This window comes from Erythrolamprus reginae, chromosome Z (genome assembly GCF_031021105.1).
Source record: "Erythrolamprus reginae isolate rEryReg1 chromosome Z, rEryReg1.hap1, whole genome shotgun sequence".
NCBI lineage: Eukaryota > Metazoa > Chordata > Lepidosauria > Squamata > Dipsadidae > Erythrolamprus > Erythrolamprus reginae.
Window position 1 is genome coordinate 147,968,294 of NC_091963.1, and position 17,082 is coordinate 147,985,375.

Here is a 17,082-nt window from a genome sequence, read left to right on the forward strand (position 1 = left end):
TCCCCTTTTTGCGACCTTCTTGTGGGCTAAGTCAAATTCACTTAACAAGTGGTTGTTACTCACTTAACTACCACAGCAATTAACTGAACTGTGGCAATGAAAGGTCGTAAAATGGGGCAAATCTCACTCAACTATCTTGCTTAGCAATTGAAATTTGGGGGGGGGGGGACCAGATGGCTAAGAGGACCCATGTTTGATCCGGAGATGTTGCCGAAGTAAACGAAAGCACACGAAGGGCCATTTGTAAAAGTACTCTGTTTTTTATTGACAGGATCTAAAGAGTGACCATTATGTCTCCTTTTTTGCAACACAAAACATCGCAAAGTTGTACTTTTCACACACTTTTGTTATTCCTCCGCAAAACTGGCCAAAATCCCCCAGAGGCCCAGGACAACATCTTCCAATTCCAGCGTCGCTGTCAGTTCGGCCTCCCTCCAGAGCCTGGGTGAAGACCACAACTCCCAGAATTCTTAGCTCCCCGCTTGGAATTCTAGGATCCTAAGTGAGGGATTCTGGGAGTTGCCCTCTTCAAATGTGGCTGGAGAGGCTTCACAGATTTATTTTCCCACACACACCACTCTCACACCCAAATGAGAAAATGTAATGCATGTTCTGGACAGCCCAATGCCGTTTATTTTGAGCTCCTGGACCCACCAATCATGTTGTGCCTGGCTTCACCAAGTTGGCAGCCATTTTGAGAAAGGGCAAGTCGCTCCCTCCCTCCCTCCCTAGCAACTTCCGGGCTCCAATATGGCCTCAAAATTGCTCAGAAAATTTGCGGATCCCTGTTTTCGTTTGCAAACTCTCTCCATTTGCAAATTTTGAACCCAAAACTGGGGCAAAAGGGTTTGCTAATTTTTTAAAAATCTGCTTTTTCACTCTTTGGCCCAGTTTTGGTTCCCCGGAAGAGACCGGAGGCAGCATTTTTGGCTTTTATTTTATTTCTTTCCTTCTGTTGGAAACAGAATGATCACCAAGTGCATTTCTCAACACGCCCAAGAGGACCAGCCTTATTTGTACTGTAGACATCATTACAGCGAGGAATCAGGCCGCAGGGAACCCTGGCGGCTGTAGTTCCTGGGTCGGGGGGAGAGAGGGACCACCGGGCAGCACCCTAGCAAAACTACAATACCCAGGAGCCTTTGAGAGGAACAGCCTGCCCGCTTGCAATCCCCAAAGCTATTTCTGCATGTAGAGCAGCCTAGATGGGTGTGACACTCTTTCACGCCATCTGGTGGTTGGGAAAAGGAACTACCTGGGAGGGAATTGGGCTCAACATCCCCCTCTGGTGGATTAAAGAGGAGAAGCAACTTCTCGGCAAGGTTACTTCCCGCACAGCTCCCAAAGTTTGATGGAAACGGAAGTCCAAGGCAGGCTCATAAAAAAAACTGCACCATGGAGGGAGGCTGAGCTACGGGGGGCTTTGCCCCCTCCCCACAATGCCCCCCGGCCCCCTCGCTCAGCAGCTTTTGACAGCGGGCTTTGTAGATGTCCCGTTCATGGACCAAGCGGGCCACTTCCACCCGCAGGGACTCAAGTTGTTGAGCCAGCTGAGATTTTTCAGCCTCCAGGATGTGCCGCTGCTGGACCCGTTTAAAGCGGCAGGACTGAGCGTAGCCGCGGTTCTTGAGGGTTCGCCGTTTCTGCTTCAGCCGCTGCACCTCGTCCTTGCCGAACCCACGGAGTTGCCGGTTGAGGTCTCGGACTGACATGGAGACCAGCTGGGCATCAGAGAAGCGGTCAGAGAGCCGGGGGAGCTGGAAAGGAGGAAAGCGTATCAGAAAAAAAGCCGCATTTCGCGAGCAAAGGATGATAAAGTTTCATCGTTACCACACTACTAGAGGATGGAAAATGGCTGACGGACAACCAAGGCTCAGCTTTGGATAGCCCTACGCGTAACCACAATTCAGATACAAGTCATCCTCCCTTTACGACCATGATTAAGGCCAGCATTTCTGTCGCTAAGTGAAACATTTGTTTTACCTCAGCCGAATTTTACCTCATTGTGTCACCTTTCTTGCCACCATTATTTAGTGAATCTGGCTCCCTTACTGGATCAGAAAGGATCGCAAAAAGGGATCATGTGACCCACCCTCACCCCTGGAACACTGCGGCCGTCATAAATGTGAGTCAGTGTCCAAGCTGCCAAATTTTGATTGATTACTATAAGTGTGAAAAATGGTCATAAAATCCCCCTTTTTTTCCCCAGGGCCATTATAACTCTGAATCGTCACTAAACAAATAGCCATAAGTCAAGGACATCCCACAGTCTGCACTGGCTGCAGATCAGTTTCTGGTCACAATTCAAAGTGTTGGTTATGACCTATAAAGCCCTTCATGGCATTGGACCAGAATATCTCCGGGACCGCCTTCTGCCGCATGAATCCCAGCAACCAATTAGGTCCCATAGAGTTGGCCTTCTCTGGGTCCCGTCGACTAAACAATGTCATTTGGCGGGACCGAGGGGAAGAGCCTTCTCTGTGGCGGCCCCGACCCTCTGGAACCAACTCCCCCCAGAGATCAGAATTGCCCCCACCCTCCTTGCCTTTCGCAAGCTCCTTAAAACCCACCTCTGTCGTCAGGCATGGGGGAAATGAGATATGCCCTTTCCCCTAGGCCTATACAATTTACGCATGGTATGTTTGTGTGTATGTTTGGTTTTTTAAATTAGGGTTTTTAAAAATTATTTTAAATATTAGATTTGTTATATGTTGTTTCACTATTGTTGTTAGCCGCCCCGAGTCTGCGGAGAGGGGCGGCATACAAATCTAATAAATGAATGAATGAATGAACGAATGAATGAATAAATAAATATCTGGACCATCCGGATGCGTTTGGACTACAATTCCCCACACAGATGGCAGTTGTAGTCTTCCATGTACCTGAGTGAGGCCATACCTGCCTTGGGTACTGACCTTAGTGCACTCTGAATCAAATTATTATTTTGAACAGAATAGAGCAGGAAGGGACCTTGGAGGTCTTCTAGACCAACCCTGGCTCAAGCCTACACCAGCGACGGCAAATCTTTTCGGCACCGAGCTAGTCTTTGTATATCCGGGGCTGTGGCCCATGAAAGATTAGCTGGCAGGTGCCACCTAAGAGCCGAGGTGGCGCAGTGGGTAGAGTGCAGTACTGCAGGCCACTAAAGCTGACAGTAGATCTGCAGGTCAGCAGTTCAAATCTCACCACCGGCTCAAGGTTGACTCAGCCTTCCATCTTTCCAAGGTGGGTAAAATGAGGGCCCGGATTGTGGGGGCAATAGGCTGGCTCTGTTAAAAAAGTGCTATTGCTAACATGTTGCTAGCAGGAAGAGGGAGATTATGATCCCGCTATATAGAATGCTGGTGAGACCACATTTGGAATACTGTGTTCAGTTCTGGAGACCTCACCTACAAAAAGATATTGACAAAATTGAACGGGTCCAAAGACGGGCTACAAGAATGGTGGAAGGTCTTAAGCATAAAACGTATCAGGAAAGACTTCATGAACTCCATCTGTATAGTCTGGAGGACAGAAGGGAAAGGGGGGACATGATCGAAACACTTAAATATGTTAAAGGGTTAAATAAGGTCCAGGAGGGAAGTGTTTTTAATAGGAAAGTGGACACAAGAACAAGGGGACACAATCTGAAGTTAGTTGGGGGAAAGATCAGAAGCAACATGAGAAAATATTATTTGACTGAAAGAGTAGTAGATCCTTGGAACAAACTTCCAGCAGACGTGGTAGATAAATCCACAGTAACTGAATTGAAACATGCCTGGGATAAACATATATCCATCCTAAGATAAAATACAGAAAATAGTATAAGGGCAGACTAGATGGACCAGGAGGTCTTTTTCTGCCGTCAGACTTCTATGTTTCTATGTTGTAAGCTGCCCTGAGTCTAAGGAGAAAGGCGGCATAAAAATATTAAATCAATAAATAAAATAATAAAAATGTGCCATAGGTTCGCCATAACAGCCTGCACCATTTCAGACAAGGGACTGTCCAGTCTCTTCTTAAAAACATCCAGTGAAGGAGCACCCACAATTTCCAGTGGCAAGCTGTTCCACTGCTAATTGATCTCACCGTTAGGACATGTCTCCTTAATTCCCAGTTGCTTCTCTCTTTTGATTAATTTCCAACCTTTATTTCTTGTCCCACTCTCCGATATTTTGGAAAATAATTTGACCCCCTTCTTCCCCTCAAATACTGGAATTCTGCTATCACGTCGCCCCTAATTCTTCTTTTCTTTAGACTAGCCAGGCACAAATCCTGTAGCCGTTCTTCTTGTGTTTTTGTCTCTGGGCCTATGACCATCTTATTTGATCTTCTTTGCCCTTTTCCCAAAGTCTCAATATCTTCTTATTCTAAAAAAATGAAAAAAATATGCCATCCTGGCTACTGGATTTGTGTTATACAAACCCAGAAAACTGGGTTTATTTATTTATTTATTTATTTATTTATTACTTAGATTTGTATGCCGCCCCTCTCCGAAGACTCGGGGCGGCTCACAACACGTGGAAACAAATCATAAATAATCTGACAATTTAAAATATTTAAAGATTTAAGAAAGACCCCATATACTAACAGACATACACACAAGCATACCATATATAAATTAAACATGCCCAGGGGGGAGATGTTTCAGTTCCCCCATGCCTGACGGCAAAGGTGGGTTTTAAGGAGTTTACGGAAGGCAGGAAGAGTAGGGGCAGTTCTAATCTCCGGGGGGAGTTGGTTCCAGAGGGCCGGTGCCGCCACAGAGAAGGCTCTTCCCCTGGGGCCCGCCAACCGACATTGTTTCGTTGACGGGACCCAGAGAAGGCTCACTCTGTGGGACCTAATCGGTCGCTGGGATTCGTGCGACAGGAGGCGGTCTCGGAGATATTCTGGTCCGATGCCATGAAGGGCTTTAAAGGTCATAACCAACACTTTGAATTGTGACCGGAAACTGATCGGCAGCCAATGCAGACTGCGGAGTGATGGTGTAACATGGGCATACCTAGGGAAGCCCATGACTGCTCTCGCAGCTGCATTCTGCACGATCTGAAGTTTCTGAACACTTTTCAAAGGTAGCCCCATGTAGAGAGCATTACAGTAGTCGAACCTCGAGGTGATGAGGGCATGAGTGACTGTGAGCAATGACTCCCGGTCCAGATAGGGCCACAACTGGTGCACCAGGCGAACCTGGGCAAACGTCCCCCTCGCCACAGCTGAGAGATGGTTTTCTAATGTGAGCTGTGGATCGAGGAGGACGCCCAAGTTGCGGACCCTCTCTGAGGGGGGCAATAATCCCCCCCCCAGGGTGATGGACGGACAGATGGGATTGTCCTTGGGAGGCAGGACCCACAGCCACTCCGTCTTATCCGGGTTGGCCCCCAACATGTAACGTTATTTTAATGCTGGCACCCTGGTCTATTGCCTTCCAGTCCTGAGAAATTAAGAATATTATGAAATATTTATGAAATCCAAAACAGAGATAAAATGGTCTTCTACAGCGCGTTGGATCAAATGAGTAAAACGATTCAAATACAGTGAAAAGTAAAGGAAATGAAATAAACAAATCCAAAAACACAAAGAACTCACTCCAAATAGGAAAAATATTATATTTCAGATAAGAGATATAGCTAAAAAAAGAATTTTTTTTTTCTTGATCGATGAATATCTGATAAATTGTGAAATGTGTAAAAATAATTAAGATGTACAAATATATACAACAAATTTTGAAAGGTTGCAGTTTTAGCAGTCAACAGTACCGTTGACAACCCTTTAGTTTCTTGTTTGTTTTTTGCTTTAATGTATTAAACTAATAAAAATTATTTATTTTTTTTAAAAAGAATACAGTGTTCCCTCGATTTTCGCGGGTTCAAACTTCGCGAAACGTCTATACCACGGTTTTTCAAAAATATTAATTAAAAAATACTTCACGGTTTTTTTCTCTGTACCACGGTTTTTCCCACCCAATGATGTCATATGTCATTGCCAAACTTTCATCTGCCTTTAAAAAACATTTTTTTAAATAAACTTTAATAAATAAACATGGTGAGTAATAATCTAAATGGTTGCTCAGGGAATGGGAAATTGTAATTTAGGGGTTTAAAGTGTTAAGGGAAGGCTTGGGATACTTTTCATAGCCAAAAATTGTGTATTTACTTCCGCATCTCTACTTCGCGGAAATTCGACTTTCGCGGGCGGTCTCGGAACGCATCCCCCGCGAAAATCGAGGGAACACTGTATTTTTATTCCCCTTGAAACATTGATTCTCCTCTCAGAGATTGTGAGGTAAATTCACAGGTCTAAAAATGCTCATTTCTTATACGACAGATTTATGAGCCTTCTAAACAAGGGTGGAAAGCTCCCGTTCACTCGTACCTGTCAGTCGTCGGAGAGCCGGTCGCGAAGGGAGCATGAGGCTCCGCCCACCTGTCCAGAGGCCGCCATTTGGGTTCTTTCACCTTCTGCGCATGCACAGGTTTCTATCTGTGGTGGGCTACTACCCACACGGTAGGCAGCTGTGCTCCAGTAGCGGCTGCCACATTGCACAACTGGCGTGCGACCACTCCAGTGCCAGTCTTTCAGGCACCGCCATCTTTTTTCTTTAATTTTTGGTCTTTTTTTGCCTCCTTTGCATGCGCAGAGGCAAAATCTTGTGAGGGGAAGCGCACACGAACGTCCCCTGGCAAGATTTTGGCGTGTTTTTGCTTCCTGCACACCGAGAATGCGCAGCGCACCGGTAGCAGCAGGTAAGAACAATCCGCCTCTGGGCTTTATTCATGCACAAAGAACCAAAATGGCGCCATCTGGGCAGGTGGGTGGAGCCTCACGCTCCCTTCGCAACTGGCTCTCCAATGACTGACAGGCCCGAGTAAACCAGGAGCATTTCATTCTTGGTTCTGACCGGTAGTGGTATTCATTTACCTTGGCTACTGGTTCGGACATGGGAGCGCCCACCTGGCCCTTCTGCATATGCGCAGAGCATCCACGATGATGTCTGAGCAGGTGGGTGGAGCCTTAAGGAGCTGCTACCATTTCGCCTGAACTGAGGCGAACCGGTAGAATATGATCACTGCTTCTGCCCTATGGAGCCAGGTGAAAGCACTCTGCGCATGCTCCAAAGCTATGCCTTCCAGAAGGTCCCTGTGGCTCTTTGCCTATGCTGAGGCTCTTAATGATTAATTAATGAATAAATTTAATTGATTTTTTTTTAAATCCCCATTTGCCAAGGTTAATTAAACCCCGCTCGAATTCCTTCTCCTCCTATTTCCCCACAAACTCTTATTCCCCTGTACAAGGAGTCCCCGTTTTACGACAGGCGTGCCCATTTCCCTACACTTACAACTTTTGCAGCGTTCCCCACGTTCAGGTGATCCAAACTCGGGCACCTGGCAACCGGCTCATATTTACGATGGTCGCATTTATCCCTGGGTCACAAGATCCCCTTTTGCGACCATCTTTGACTGGCAAAGCAAATGAGGGAACCGGATTCATTTAACCACTGAGGCACGGACGGTCGTAAAATCAGATGAAACCCCACTTAATTTTCTCGATTGAGCAGCAGACATTTTCGGGGGGGCTCAAACCATAAATTGAGGACTGGCTGCTTTCAATATTTGAAACAATGTCATCTGGCGGGACCCCAGGGAAGAGCCTTCTCAGTGGCGGCCCCGAGCCTCTGGAATCAACTCCCCCCCCCGGAGATTAGGATTGCCCCCACCCTCGTCTTTCGCAAACTCCTTACAACTCACTTCTGCCGTCAGGCACGGGGAAATTGATTCCCCTGGGCCGTTTCTGTTTTATGTATGGCTGTCTGTGATGTATGACTGTTTTTTATATTAAGGGGTTTAAATTGTTTTTTAATCATTGTATCTGTACTGTTTTGTTGTTTGAGCCGCTCCGAGTCTTCGGAAAGGAGCGGCATACAAATCTAATTAATAATCATTATAACAATATTAATATTAATATTAACAATATTAATATTACTACTACTACTAATAATAATAATAATAATATTTGATGTCTTTCTTTAATTTTTTTTTGCAAATTTACCTGTTGTTGCTCTGCACCAAAGCTCTCCACCGACCCCAGAAACCCTTGCAGCTGAGGGGTCACGCTGTTTCGAAGACCCCCTTCTGCCGTGGGCACCCCCAAAAAGGCTTCCACGGCTTCATCCAACCCAGGCACCATCTGGGTCTCTGGACCGGTGCCGGCCGCCGCCGCCAAAGATTGGTGTAGGGTCGCCATCCAATACAGCTCTTCCAAAGAGGATTTGGGGTCGGCCACCTTGTCGAAGGTGGGCGAGGGCGGCACGGAGCTGCACGGGGTGGAACTGACGGACGAACTGCTCCCCGGCCGGGGCCTCTCCTGCTTCACTTCGAACTTCAGCAGGTCGAAGTCATCCAGGTAATCCAGAGCGATGGGACTGGCAGGTAAGACACTCATTCTGCAAGAAGGAAAAGGAGATAAAATGGTTTCACCTTTGGGTGCCGGGCGGGTCTGCGTACGTGCGGGTCACACCTGGGCGAAGAGATCTGGATTAATGGATTAATTCAGGGACGTGGGGGGGGGGGCAGAGAAAAATAACCAACCAATATTCTTTGTGTCTAATATACCCGTATTTGTCGGACTATAAGACATGAGGGGGGAAAATCATTTTTTGGACTCCGCGCATCTGGTGTTTGTTCTCCCCGGTCCCCGGAAGCACTCTGCAGGCTTCCCAAAACACTTTGCGTGTCCTGTTTTTGCCCTCTCTGGCCTCCAGGAGCACTCAAAAGGCCTCCCTAACTCTCAGCACATCCCGTTTTTGCCTTCGCAAACCCCCTCCCACACATCCCGTTTTTGCCTTCCCAAGCTCCCAGGAACCCTCTGTAGGCCTCCCAAAACCCTTCATGCATCCCATTTTTGCCCTCTGCAGCCTCCTGAACCCTCTGCGAGTCCCGTTTTTGCCCTCCCAAACCCCTCCCAGATGTCCCGTTTTCCCCTCCAGCCCCCAGGAACCCTCTGTAGGCCTCCCAAAACCCTTCACGCATCCCCTTTTTGCCCCTCCCAAACCCCTCCCAAGCATCCCATTTTTACCCTCCCCGGCCCCCAGGAACACTCTGTACTCCTCCCAAAACCCTTCACGCATCCCCTTTTTGCCCTCCCAAACCCCTCCCATGCATCCCATTTTTACCCTCCTCGGCCCCCAGGAACACTCTGTACTCCTCCCAAAACCCTTCACACATCCCATTTTCACCCAAAACGGGCCAGTTTTGGGCGGAAAAGGGATGCATGGGATATGAGAGGGTGTTTCAAGAGGCCAAAAACAGGGCAGTATTTGGTCTACAAGACGCACAGATATTTCCACCCAATTTTTTTGAGGGGGTGTGTCAAAGAGTGCCTCGGGGTCTGAAAAATACGGTATATAGACCACTTGCTCAGGGCGCTGAATAATATTGTGCGTATAAGTTTTCCACGGGAAACAACACCACCCCTCCCTGTATTATTTGGTACGGAGAATGTTATGATAACATTTGCCAGGAAATAAATCGGCAAATAAATCATCTTTTGCCCCAAATTATAGCTAGTCCTCGGCTTATGCACCACAACTCAGTGGAGTGGCCATTCAAAGTCACAACGCTCCCTGAACGCAGGGACCGACGACCCATGCTTCACCCTTTACGCCCTTGGTAGCCTCCTCACGGATCATGCAATCCAAATTCAGACGCTTGGCCAATTGGGTTCCTACTTATGACCGTCGCTGTGTCCCAAGGTCCCTCCTTTTGATCAGAAAAGGCAAATGGAGAAGCTGGATTTGTTACTAAGCTTAGCAGCTGCACTTGGTTTACTTAAGCACCATGCCGAGAGGGCGTAAAAGGAGACCCGAGGGTGGTGGGGGAGGAAACTTGCATAGTTAGGAGTCGGGGTGGTGCAGTGGTTAGAGTGCAGCACTGCAGGCTACTTCTAGCGGTAGTTCAGCAGTTCAAATCTCACCACCAGCTCAAGGTTGACTCAGCCTTCCATCCTTCCGAGGTGGGTCAAATGAGGACTCATATTGTTGGGGGGCAAATATGCTGATTCTGTAAACCGCTTGGAGAGGGCTATAAAAGCACTATGAAGCTGTATATCCCCCCCTTGCCTATGTAGTTTTGTGCATGATATGACTGTGTGTATGTATTTTATATATTGGTTTTTTTTTTTCTTTTTAGACTTTTTAATGTTAAATTGTTATTTTAGATTTTAATTATTAGATTTGTTACCATGTGTTGTTTTTATCACTGTTGTGAGCTGCCCCAAGTCTGCGGAGAGGGGTGGCATACAAATCTAATAAATAATAATAATAATAATTAATAATAATAATAAGTCTAAATGCTATTGCTATTAAGAAATGTCTCACTCACACAAAGATTTTGTGGCTGTTTGTGAATCAAGAACCTGGGGGGGATTAATTTTTTGCATCTCATAATAAATATTGTTATAATATTTATATCATATTAATATTATATTTATTTGTATTTGTATTTATATTATTTTTGTAAGCCACCCTGAGTCCTTCGGGATTGGGCGGCAAAGAAGTCGAATAAATAAATAAATAAATAAATAAATAAATAAATAAATAAATAAATAAATAAATAAATAAATAAATAAATAAATAAATAAATAAATAAATAAATAAATAAATAAATAAATAAATAAATAAATAAATAAATAAATAAATAAATAATATTCACAATATAATATTCTTGGACGGAAACTCCAAGAAATAAATTGTTGAGAAAGATATATATATATATATATATCTTTTTTCGTAGATTTTCACGGGTACAAGTATGACGGTCTTGGTATATTCGGGTTTCTTCCCGTGTAGGATTCAGAAATTTCTGGCGACGTTTTGACGAGGTCCCACTCATCTTCAGGCTGGTGCTTCTGTCCTTATTCTGTAGTGTGTTCGCCCTAGAACAAGGACAGAAGCACCAGCCTGAAGATGACGAATGGGACCTCGTCGAAACGTCGCCAGAAATTTCTGAATCCTACACGGGAAGAAACCCGAATATACCAAGACCGTCATATATATTTCTCTCTCAACAATTTATTTCAGTGTCACCCACTGGAAGTTTCCTTTATTTGAAATCATTCACTAAATGTGTACGCCACCCAACTTCACTACCCAAATGAACACATGAAATTTTTGCGGTGATGTGCCTGCAATCTGGGTTTAAACCATAGTTTGTGTCATACCCTCACCGGTCCTGATTGACAAGGCTATGCAGCAAGGAGGCTCCTAACCCGTTGCCTTAGTCTAGTGCAAAAAATAATAATTAATTAATTAAATAAATCACTGCCTTGCACTTTATTCACATCTAATCACTCAGATTAAAGTCCGAACCCCTGCAATCGAATTCCCCAACCTCTCTCTCTCTCTCTCTCTCTCTGCCGAGCTTCTGCAGCCCAGCAATGCCTATCCCAAAGTCAGATTAAGCTACCTGCAGGGGGGAAAAGGTTTTGGAAAGCTTGTTAAAATGGATTTTAGCATTTCATCCTGAATCGTTGGGGATTCGTGGTGTGGAATCCAGCCAGAATTTCCTATCCTAGCTGAGCTGAAATAGAAAATACGGATTATTTCTCATTATTATTATTATTATTTATTAGATTTGTATGCCGCCCCTCTCCGAAGACTAGAATAGAATTTTTATTGGCCAAGTGTGATTGGACACACAAAGAATTTGTCTTGGTGCAGATGCTCTCAGTGTACATAAAAGAAAAAGAGACATTTGTCAAGAATCATGTGGTACAAGACTGAATGATTGTCATAGGGGTCAAATAAGCAATGAAGAAGCAATATTAATAAAAAATATTAGGATACAAGCAACAAGTTACAGTCATACAGTCCTAAGTGGGAGGAAATGGGTGATAGGAAATGATGAGAAAAACTAGTAGAAATAGAAGTGCAGATTTAGTTAGGAGTCTTTTTTCCTGGCTAGGTTAAGGGTGGACCATTTATTTAAAAAGAAGAAACTGGTCTGATTGTATAAGTTCTCCTGCTTGAGTAGGGGTCTGGACTAGATGACCTCATGGGGTCCCCTGGGACTAAATTCCTGGGTGTCTTACTGGCATCCTTGAAGAGGAGGGGGTCTGATAAAGGAAGGAAACCCCACCACTACTACTACTCCTTCAGCATCTAATACTGTATACTGAAATAAAGTTTCACAATTTTTTTTTAAAAGGCGGAAGACTTCAAATCCCAGAATTCCTCCCCCAGCCAGCCAGCATGGGGGAATTCTGGGAGTTGAAGTCTTTCCCTCTCTTCAAGTTGTGAAATTGAGAAATTGAGAAATTAAAAAAAAACGAGGAAGAAATTTGGGCCAAAATCAGGCAAAACCGACTCGTCTTCTCCTCGGCCGGACCTCAATCCCCCCACTCACAATTTCAACCCCGCAATTCACAGGTGCTTCTCTCCTCTCCTCCACCCTTCTGGATGCCGGGCAGCAGCTTGCGCGCATCCTCCGCAGGAAAAAGCCGCTTTTTCTCCGGACCTCACCCGCGATTCCGGCCCGAGATCGCGGAGAGAAAAGAAGAAATGAAAGCGGACAGGGAGGCAAAGTTCCTCCCCGGAGAGAGCAGAAAGCCAGCAAAACGCAAGGCGATCCTTTGCAAAAACAACCCCCAACAATAACAACAACTCGGGACCGGGGCAAACGCAGTGGGAACCTCTGCAAGCAATAATAACAACAACAGAAACTCAAAGCGATCCTTGGCGAAGGCAGTCAGGGAAAACGCAGGGGGATCCTTTGCAAACCTCCCCCCCAAAGCCCATAACTCGGGAAACGCAAAGCGATCTTTGGCAAAGGGAGGAAACACAAGGCGATCCTTCGCAAATCCACCAGATCCGGGGAAACGCAAAGGGATCCTTGGCGTAGATTATCCAGGGAAACGCAAGGCGGTCGTTTTCAAATCCCCCCACCAGATACGGGGAAAACGCACGCAGGGGTATCCTTTGCAAAAACCGGCAGACCCGGGCAAACGCAAAGCGATCCTTTTTAAATCCCACCCCGCCCCAAGTCAGAGGAGACGCAGGGGGATCCTTTGCAAACAAAAAACAAAAACCCAACCACCACCCAGATCTGTGGAAACGCAACGCGATCCTTGGCAAAGGGAATCCGGGCAAACGCAAGACAATCCTTTGCAACACCACCCCCCCCCACACACACACCCAGATTCCACAGGACGGGGAGAACCTTTGCAAAGGGAACCTCGGGGAGAGGGGGGGACGCAAGGCGATCCTTTGCAAACCACCAGGTCTTTTGGGGGGGGGAAGAAGGAAGAGCCCCCACCTGCTTGCTTGGTCGTCCATGGGTCTTAACGTTTCTTGCACAGCGTCCGGTCCGGACCTGCTCCGCCTTATCCTGCCAGCCGCTTCGGGGAGGTGTTAGGATCCCAAAGAACACAGCGCAGCACCCGGGCTTCCCTTTAAACTCCGGCCGGCTGACCTCACCCGCATGTATTAGCAGCCGAGCCAATGGGAAAGGCGGGATTGAGAAGGGGGCGTGGCCGAGATTTCCTCTCATTCCCCTTTCACTAAAACTTGCTCCCTGCTCCCAGTTCCTCTTTTTTGGGGCGGAATCACATGCTTCACCCCCAAACCTGCCCCCTCTTCCAATGCATGGAAGCACTCCCGTCCCGCTTTGGATTAGCCCTCCCCCACCTTGAATTTCCTCTCCGCCTCCCCAATTCTGGCTTGGAATCAAGGGGGCATCGCCTGGAATCAATGAGGTCGTGCCATCAGGGCGATGTATGTGCGGCTGTATTTCTGAGCATGCACAAAGTTAGGGGGAGTTGGCTGGCAAAACACACTAACACCCCCACCCCCACCCCATTTTGCAGCCTCGGCCGAACGCAGGCAGTCCTCAACTTCATGACAGCTCATTTAGCGACGTCAACGGGGCAGCCCTGATCGCCTCCTCCCGTGGTTCCTGGGAGCTATATTAGGAACACTCGGCTGCTGACTCGCATTTACGACCGTCGATTTGTCCCCAGGTGGGTCGAATTCTAAATTCCTCTTTTTTGGATTCTTCCGACAAGCAAAGCCCTTCAGGAAGCCGGATTCGCTTAACGACCGCGTAACTGAATGTAATGGCTGCCGTGATACGCTGAGAAAAGTCGTAAAAAAAAACCCCAAGGCTTCGCGAATGTTTCACTTAGCAACCAAAATTTGGGCCTGAATCAGGGTCATAAATCAAGGACTCCTTGTATATATATAATTGGCTGTTGCTAATTATATCTGGGCATGCACAGAGTTCTTTTTGCCATACCCAAGGCATATATATATATATATTAATTCTCTGCCTTACAAGGTTAATTCTCTGCCTTACAAGGCAAAGGTTGCAGGTTCAAGTCCCAGTCAGGGTATGGCTAGCTGATGAGGCCAAAATAAGGCCGAAATAGATCTATCCAAGTCTCCCTTAATTTTCAAATTCAGCAAAAAACATGTGATACATACATATATATATATATATATATACTGTATATACACAGTATATGGATGGATGGATGGATGGATGGATAATTGGATGCATGATTGGATGGATGGATGGATGGATGGATGGATGGATGGATATATAGATAGGATTAGATAGAGAGATAGGGAGATAGAGGGATAGATAGGATTAGATAGATAGATATGCTGAGAGAGAGTGAGTGAAAAGGTTTTTTGAAAGTGAAGTGGAAGGAAAAATAACCATTTTGGATAGGTTCAGAAGTTAGGGTTCTTAAGCGTGAGGGGAAAAAAGCACTTGAAACATGCTCAGAGATTATTAGTCTGTCTTAGCAACAGCCAAATTCCCCTGCAGGGAACGGCACTCTGTGTATGCTCAGAATTAGCTTTCGGGATGAATGGAAGAGGAAGAAGAAGGAAAAACCACTTTGGGTGGGCTCAGAAGCCAGATCGTTTGAGGTTAAGAAAAAGGCAGTCTAGACATGCTCAGAAGTTATCTATCTATCTTAGGAACAGCCAATTCCTGCACTCTTTGCATGCCCCCCCCAAAAAAAACAAAACCAAAAAAAGGGGGCACTTTAGACATGCTCAAAATCAGCCATGATCAGACAGGCTGCTTTGGGTAGGCCAAAAAGCACTCTGTCCATGCCCAGAAGAGCAGAAACCAAAACGATAGACATTTCTTAACGCTGTCAAAAAACAGAGACAGGCAATTCGGTGCCCGGTGAGGACCAGATGACAGGAAAACCCAGAGCCCATTTGCAGCATGCGTGCAGGGCAGAGATGGGTTCGAATCCCGGTGCGTGCCGAGAGGTGAAGCTGAACTCGCACCCGCTGCCTTGCAAAAAAAAGCCAGAGCAGGCCGACACCCCCGACTGGAAAAAAATGGGTTCTGTGGGGCAGAAACGATGTCCCTGGTTTGGACCCCAGGCCGTCCGGAGGGTTGCCATGGTGCCCAGGCCAGCCTGCCCCTCTGCTAATACCCAGCCCCACACGGCCACAAAGGGACAGCTCAGCGTTGCTAACCCATCCTGACAAGGGATTCTTCGCCTATTCAGTTGGACATCGGCCTGTCATCAGCCCTCACACCACCGTTCGCTCCCACCACCACCCGGGCGTGACCTCCCCCACCTGACCCGGCCGTGTTGTTAAGCCCCCTGAACGAGAGGGGGGGAAAAAGCAAGAAAAATCCACTCTGCAGGTGGGGGGAAAACCCCAACAGCTCTATCTTTTCCCCAAACTACAATTTTTTCTTGAGGACTAGCTGCTTGGCTAAGCAGAGTTCCCAGGAAGTTAGGCCGAAACGTAGCAGGTGGCTCTGGGATGGAGACGGAGTTAAATGCAAGGGTTTTTGTTTTTTTTTAAAAGAGCTTTCCAGCAAATTGGGGGGGAGTGGGGGGGGAGAAATATGACTTAGGACCCAGTTTTAAAATGTTACGACCGCCGTAATGTTCCTCCTGATTGTAATTCAGACACTGGGCAACTGGCATGTACTTACGCTGGTTGCGAAATTTTAGGGATCCTTTGATACCCACCCACCCCTTTTCTGGTTTTTTTTGCAATCTTTTGTGCAATCAAAGTTTGTGTGGTGGCTGGATTAGTTTCAATGACCGTGCAACTATTTATTATTATTAATTTATGTATTTATTCTATTTATTTATTCGAATTCTATGCTGCCCTTCTCCCCAGACTCGGGGCAGTTGTTTTTATTTATTATTTGGATTTATATGCTGCTCTGCTCCCGACAGACTCTTCGACTAGCTTAACAACCGTGGGTGATTCATTTAGTGACAGGGGCAAAATGGGACTGTGAACGGCCCGTCTTGCTCAGCGACGGGCCTTTCGGTCGTCAAACGAGGACTGCCTGTATTTTTGTAAAAACAAAATAGCTTTGCTTGACCTGGCTAGTGAGCAAGAGAGAGAGAAAATGTTGCAAGTGCAACGCTTAGCCTGTTGAATTTCAGCCTGTGCTGCTGCTCTTTAATCCAGCAATGGGAGAGGGGGGTGGGATTTGCAGTGGGGTGGGGTTGGATTAAATCAGCCGAGGTGGACTATATCCAATTTCCCCCCACTTTCCCTGTCCCATAAAACTCAGGAACCAGGCCGAAGTACAACCATGCTAGCCGATTGTTCAACAGGTCAAGCAAATACACACACACACTCCGAACTCTCCATCCCATGCCCAAGCTGAGCCTTGCCTGTTTCCAATGCTAATTATTTTCTTTCTTTCTTTCTTTCTTTCTTTCTTTCTTTCTTTCTTTCTTTCTTTCTTTCTTTATCTATCTATCTATCTATTTATTTATTTATTTATTTATTTGGACTTGTACAGCGCCCCTCTCCGAGGACTCGGGGCGGCTCACAGCACATACCAAAAACATAACAATACAGTTTCTCCCATTAATATACTTTAAAAAATTCTTAAAAGTTCTAACTTTAAAACATTGATTTGCATTCGTTCAATAATCACACTATCAACACTTGTTGGTCAGGGGGAAACATAGAAGGTTGATGACAGAAAAAGACCTCATAGTCCATCTAGTCTTTATCCCAGGCATGTTTAAATTCAGTTAACTGTGGATTTACCCACCACGTCTGCTGGAAGTTTATTCCAAGGATATACTACTCTTTCAGTA

At 46.1% G+C, this 17,082-nt stretch overlaps 1 protein-coding gene across 1 annotated transcript; it reads right to left on the minus strand.

Moving 5' to 3' along the window:
• Nucleotides 1-240: 240 nt before the first annotated feature.
• Nucleotides 241-13,401, minus strand: NRL (neural retina leucine zipper). The gene is made up of 3 exons (XM_070729568.1): nt 13,290-13,401; nt 8,029-8,422; nt 241-1,757 (listed from the first exon to the last, which is right to left on the minus strand). The coding sequence occupies exons 1-3, from the start codon at nt 13,307-13,309 to the stop codon at nt 1,377-1,379; spliced, it is 795 nt and encodes a 264-aa protein (XP_070585669.1). The 5' UTR covers nt 13,310-13,401; the 3' UTR covers nt 241-1,376.
• Nucleotides 13,402-17,082: the final 3,681 nt, after the last annotated feature.

Coding starts and splice junctions, on each gene's coding strand:
- NRL (XM_070729568.1), bottom strand. CDS start 13,309: ATGGACGACCAAGCAAGCAG. Junction 8,423..13,289: donor ATGGACGACCAAGCAAGCAG/GTGGGGGCTCTT, acceptor TCCTTCTTGCAG/AATGAGTGTCTTACCTGCCA. Junction 1,758..8,028: donor TTGGTGCAGAGCAACAACAG/GTAAATTTGCAA, acceptor CCTCCTTTCCAG/CTCCCCCGGCTCTCTGACCG.